This window comes from Hippoglossus hippoglossus, chromosome 14 (assembly GCF_009819705.1).
Source record: "Hippoglossus hippoglossus isolate fHipHip1 chromosome 14, fHipHip1.pri, whole genome shotgun sequence".
In the NCBI taxonomy this organism is placed as follows: domain Eukaryota; kingdom Metazoa; phylum Chordata; class Actinopteri; order Pleuronectiformes; family Pleuronectidae; genus Hippoglossus; species Hippoglossus hippoglossus.
In genome coordinates this window covers 9235169-9241404 of record NC_047164.1, presented here as the reverse complement: position 1 = coordinate 9241404, position 6236 = coordinate 9235169, and the positions used below count along the sequence as shown (strand labels likewise).

Genomic DNA, 6236 nt, shown 5'->3' with positions numbered 1-6236 from the left:
TCAGCGTTCCCAAAAAATATCAATAAGAAAAAAAAAAATAACAAAGAACCGTGTTCCTGATTATTATTATCATTATTATTGTCATTATAATGATCTACCACCACGGTCGACAATGCACAGCTCTTTGTAACATTGTTAACAAAAGTGCTATGTAAACTATATAAATTATTATTATTATAATTATTATTATCATCAATACATCAATATATTATTGTTATGGATTGTGGTGAAAAAATAAGCATATTTAGGGAACTGTCATAAATGAGGTTGTGTAATGTGCTGCAGCTTAATTTTATGGGACCATTGAACTCTGGCAGAGGTTTGTGCTCCACTCAGTGCTCTTCTGGTTTCTGGTGACTAAAAAGAGTAAACAAGTGTAATGTGTGAGACAGCAGCCAAATTGATTTTATAGACTTGCCAATATCAAAGTTCTATGTGTGAGTTTTACCCGACAATTAACTCAAAGAGTTTATAAGTTTCCTCTAAAAACATTTATCAGGTGCCTTATCAGAGTAAAGTAATACGTAATAAGTGAGTTTACAGCAAATGGTGTTTGTAAAAAAATCTACATTGTGTTTCTTGCATCTACTTTCTATAATTTATCTGATTATTTTTCATAGTAAATAACAAAAGTAATCTAGATTGCCAATAAGGTATTTTGTCAAAAATGTATTTTGGATAATATATTTTGTCATGATCCAACTGCGTGAAACTAAAACTATATGTTACAAAGCAAACAGAAATGTATCTTGAACAAGCCATTTTCTCTCATAGACTGAAATGAACTTTCAGTCAACCACTGGAATAATATCAAAAATAAGATCCCAAATATTTAAAACTGGGTTCCAGAGTCTATAGAGCAGATAACATATTTCTGGTGCAGCAGAGATACCCGGGTATACATTTTGTTCCATTGTCTTACAAATGTTAAATATATGAAAAGTGTACATATATTTCATTAAATCTATCATGAAACATCCACAGATTATCTATCTTCAAAGATGCATATAAAGAAAAAATACCTGCGTGAAGCAAAAAGTAAGAGTTCATTGGTTTTACCATGTTATTAAACGATAAGTGTTGTGAAGAATGAAGTCCTGCTTTGCTTATATAGATTTTCAATGGGTCATTTTATTGCAGCTTCTTCTTAAGACCATGTCTCTCCTGACAAAGTTACATTCAAAAATAGTGAAGCTGGGTTTTTGCATCTTGTGGTTGGACTCCGTACACACTAAATAATTTAGATTTAATTGTTTGCCTTTAAGTGTTTCAATATACTATGATATCATCTGACAAGGAGAATTTAAAGAGCATACATCATGTATTCTTAGATGTGTCTGTCAGTATAAGAATTTCCTGATCGAAAAGTCACGGCAAACCCCGACCCTGACTGAGAGGCCTCCTACACAGAGACCTGCTCCTCCTCCTGAGAGGAGAGAAGACCTGCGGAGGTGGAAAGGTCGTCTGCATTGTTCACAGCGATGGAGACGGAGCAATCGGTTTGGTCGGTGGTGACGGAGCAGGTGGAGCCATCAGAGCTGTCGCTGTCGGACTCAGAGACGTGGCAGTACTCCCGGACAGGACAGGCGTGCTCGTTGTAGCTCAAATTCCCCTTCAGGCCTTTGGAGAATTGAGGCCAATCCTTTAGGAAAGATAAAAAGTGAAGATGTTTGACCTGTTTTACGATCAATTCACTGTCAAATGGTGACATAAAAAACATTTTCCATTTTGTCCCCATGTGGTCTTAACTGGTGGTTTTAAATGTCTAGTTTTTAAAATATCTGTTGGAAATGTTGACGTGTAATTTGGTAACAAACTTTCATATTCCTGCCTTGGATGAGTTGTAATTACGTTTGTGACCTTGTGACCTCATTAGGTCAAAACATAAATTTGCCCATCTTGACCAGTGAAATTCGCTAAACTAAGATGTAGAAAAAGTCGTAAACCTTCTAACGAGTTCAGTCTCCAGTGGCCACTAGCATATCTGTAGACATTTAGTCTGGGAGAGGTATCAGCTGCTGGGTGCTGTATACTCACCTCAATGTCGTAAAGGACCAGGGATGGCTTTGGAATTACAGGGATTGGGATGATTCGGAGCCTGTATGGGAGGTAAACACATTCTTACTCCCACATGATCAATCAACAACAGAACCACCTCGCTACAGCAGCTCCTTCCCCCAATCGCTACTGCACAGACTTTGAATAAGCAAGATCGTGGCATTTGTATGCAGAGTATTTAGGCTTCATTTCTGGACAGTGGGAGGAACTGGAGACACATGTCAGGCTTTATATACAGTCTATGGCTTGGATCACCACATATGGCTGCAGAGGGCACTGTTGCTCAGTCAAAGTTACATAATGTTGCTTTAAACAATTTACTGCAAAATAAACTGAGGAAGCAAGTACACATTATGAACACACTGCAATAATCTACCACTATTTATACATGGCATATGGGCCAACCCACCTTTCATTGGGCACCAACATCACGACAAACAGGATGAGAACAACAGCAGCGACCACATAAAGCAGTGGAGTCCACGTAGACACAGACACATCTGCATTGGTGTGTAGGAGGGAGAGAGGGGGACAGATTCTTTTCAATCATATATCCTCAGTGTTTCGTGCACATTTGGAGCAGCAAATGCATCGTTAAAGCCACGTTTGATGTGCACTCAGGTAAAAATGGAGACAGAACTTTATGGACAATGTTCAATTTGCAGGGTCAAATAACTGAGTACATATTTTTTTTAAAATAAGGATTTTACTGCTTTATGGCTCATACATCAAATACTTTGCATAGGCCTAGGATGAATATTACTGGGTTTTCAGTTATATTTCTGGCTTTGAATCTGGCTTTTATTTGCCAAACTGTGTTGTGTCAGGAAACCAACAAAGAAGTGTGCATCCCTTCACAGATTGTTTTCAACGTGGCGAAGCCACGTGTTGCCATTCATCAGAAGATCTTTCCTCTTTTCCATTTACTACTGTATCTCACTCCGTTCACACTATTTTTACATATCCACTCAATTCTAGTACAAACCCAGTTTTAGTTTACCTATGCTGTTGTTGGATCCCCAGACTGCAGGCTCACTCCAGCTACTCCAGTTAGAAGACTCTCCGCAGTCTTTCCCCACTCTGCTCTTCACTTGCAGCTCATACCTGGAACTGCTGGAAGGCAAGTTGATGCAATATTCCTGAGTCCCAATACTGACCGAAGAATTCTGTGGAGATGAAGCAGAAAGATGGGAAGTGAGAAAAAAAATGTAAACAAAGAATGATAAACAATATGATTTTGTGTTCATACCTCCCAATTCTTGTCGTTGACCCTGAAGCGAACTTCACTCGCCGCACAATGTGCAGCAGTCTGGTTCCAGTAAAACCACAGGTTATAGTCCGAGCCATTCTTGACAGTCAGGTTGATTGGTGGATATAACAGCACTGGAGACAAGACAGACCACTCAGTGACAGAGAATACTTCTTGTATTAGGAGAAGAGAATAAGCCAGATCTGGGAATTGTTTTTTGTTCCATGTTTAAAAATTATAAATCCAACTTATTTCACTGATGCACCAGTGGGTGTAAATATCTCTCATTGAATTTTTAATCACAGTGTTATGTTGCACCCCAGTTAATAAACACACCATTTTCTTTCAGTTCATGCGGCTCCTCGCATGTCTTGTTGCCGTGTGACAGTCGTGTGTGAAACGTGAGGAACCTTCTGGTTAACAGCTCGTCGTAGGGTTGGATACATCCAGTGTTCATGCTGTTCTCGGACACATAGGTGGTGCAGTTCTTTTCGTCACCCTGGAACCTGTGTAGAAATCCCTGTTTATTCATTCACACTCAAAGCAAAGTATACAGCTATGTCAACTGTAATAAGAATATTGTACATAGGGATTATTTCAATGCAATATTAAATCCAATCAGTCCCGGGCTTGTACTTTTCTAGGTGATGTTTTCGTCTGTAATCTGCCTTTGTCACAGCAGACATTTTTACATGTCACCGAATGAGCTAAATGGAATTCAGCCGTTATTTATTTTGTTAGTCATACCTGTTATTTCCCTGCTGTGAGATGTCTGCAGTGAAAATGGGCCTGTTTGCTGCATTTAGATATCGTATCAGGCTTTCTATTCATCATACCTTTAAGAGTTATGCAATATGTCATGGTTCAAGATTTGGAGTAAAAAAAATAAAAAAAGTTTTTAAAAGTTTGTTCTTAGTGAGGAATAAGAAACATTTGTTTATTATTAACATTCACTTACAGGTAAGTCCTTCAGATTTCAGGTTTAATCACGTGTGCTCCTGGTGTTGCATTTAGCCTTTTCGCAAAAACATGTGATTTAAATTTATATAAAATAATGTAATGAGAAACCAACACAAAAAAACTGAACTGAAGCAAAAAAGTATGTAAAATCATTACTCAAGGTATATCAAACATCTTTGTCTGCAGAAAGTGGTATAACTTCCTCTCAATTTCAAAATAAAATGCAAAAGTCTAGTATACCCTCTTTTTAATTAAAAAAATAGTTATTCAGCTAATGTAGGTGTGATCACCTATGATTCTTTATCTAACTTAAAACACATGTCTGAAATGGACTTTTACTTTCCCTCAAGTTAAACATTTTACTTTTACCCATTTGATAAATTCAGATGACTTAAAAAGAGATTTGTTCCTGTAACTGTCACCACATTACGAACCAACTGTAGAAGGTGTAATTGACGTCTGGGGTCCCTTGTTTATTCCAGGAACAGTTGACATGTTCCAGATGAATCACCCAACAGTCCACATCTGTCAGAGACACACAAGAGGTTGATAACAATAGAAAGGTTTTATTAAGGCAGCAGAATAAACATCATTAGGGCTACTTTTGTGTAACCTACACAAGCAGACTAATGCCTGACACACACACACGCACGCATGCACACACACGCACGCACGCACGCACACACACACACACACACACACACACACACACACACACACACACACACACACACACACACACACACACACACACACACACACAATGAGGAAATGGCAGTAAAATGACGACAAGGGGAATTCATGCATCATCAAGGAAGTAACTTTGTACCTCAAACTTATTTAACCTATTTTGTCAGTTGTTATTGATCAAGTTACTAATGTTTTACATTGACATTGATTAATTGGTTTATTAAGGCGTAATCCTATTTCAAGGCAGTTGTGCTGTTTTTTCCATTTGTTGTCTTGAGTCTACGCTAAGGAAAATGATCAGAAAATAGTTCAAATCAATCATATTCACTGTTTTTCAAGATTTTGATTTATGATAGAATTTTAACTGACATTGTAGATATCAACAAATACAGCAGTCTGACATTGTCATCTTGGAAGATATCATTAGAATGCCTCAAGCAAACGGAATAACCTCTCGCACATGTCTAAAAAGACTAAAACAGTTATTATTACTGTCACAACATGCCTATAATCTATAAATTAAAGTTTATTTGTCTTCAAATGTTCTTACCAGGTGGTTCTTTGGAAAATACGTGTCCAGACAGACAGAGAAGTAGGAGCAGTCTAGTCGCCATCGTGTGTAACACAAACAGGATCAGCGTAGGTCTACTTCTACATCAGAGTATTGCTGCATCGAATGATGTATTTCTGCCTCTGATGCTCTACGCTTGACTTTTGTGGCTTTTGTTTCCTGTCAGGAAACTGTTAACGTATTAGTTGACAGATCAAGATGATATATCTATAGTTAGGCCTCATGCTGTGTGGATTTAATGTCAAATAACTCACAAGTCTGACATCCAAAATGTATTATCCATTTGACTCTGTCTTATCTGTGGAATTCAATGGCTAATGTGCAATGCATTCCAATGTATATATTCTGTTTCAATTGTATATATAATTTCTATTATATTTCTATTTTATACTTCCTTTATACTTCTATTTTTTGACTATCCCTATTATTACTATTATTATTTGTATTATTATTATTCACCACCACGGTCGACAATACATAGTTCTTTGTAACATTGTTAAGAAAAGTGCTTTATAAAGTATTATTATCATAATTATTATTATCATCAACATATCAATATATTATTGTTATGGATTGTGATGAAAAAATAAGCATAATTAGGGAACTGAAATCAATGAGGTTGTGTAATGTGGTGCAGCTTAATTTAATGGGACCATTGAACTCTGGCAGAGGTTTGTGCTCCACTCGGTGCTGTTCTGGTTTCCAGTG

The 6236-nt window shown here is 37.2% G+C and overlaps 1 protein-coding gene across 1 annotated transcript; it reads right to left on the bottom strand.

The window, feature by feature from the left end:
• Positions 1–699: 699 nt before the first annotated feature.
• Positions 700–5639, bottom strand: LOC117773908 (cytokine receptor common subunit gamma-like). The gene is made up of 8 exons (XM_034605751.1): positions 5508–5639; positions 4702–4792; positions 3644–3813; positions 3308–3441; positions 3044–3224; positions 2468–2558; positions 2038–2098; positions 700–1642 (listed from the first exon to the last, which is right to left on the bottom strand). Exons 1-8 carry the CDS (start codon positions 5569–5571, stop codon positions 1403–1405), a joined length of 1032 nt encoding a protein of 343 aa, XP_034461642.1. The 5' UTR covers positions 5572–5639; the 3' UTR covers positions 700–1402.
• Positions 5640–6236: the final 597 nt, after the last annotated feature.

Bases quoted from the DNA above. Each gene is read 5' to 3' on its own strand.
- LOC117773908 (XM_034605751.1), bottom strand. From the start codon at position 5,571: ATGGCGACTAGACTGCTCCTACTTCTCTGTCTGTCTGGACACGTATTT. The intron at 3,814-4,701 runs GTTCGTAATGTG...ATTTCTACACAG, and splicing joins AATTACACCTTCTACAGTTG to GTTCCAGGGTGACGAAAAGA. The intron at 1,643-2,037 runs GTGAGTATACAG...TCTTTCCTAAAG, and splicing joins TGGTCCTTTACGACATTGAG to GATTGGCCTCAATTCTCCAA.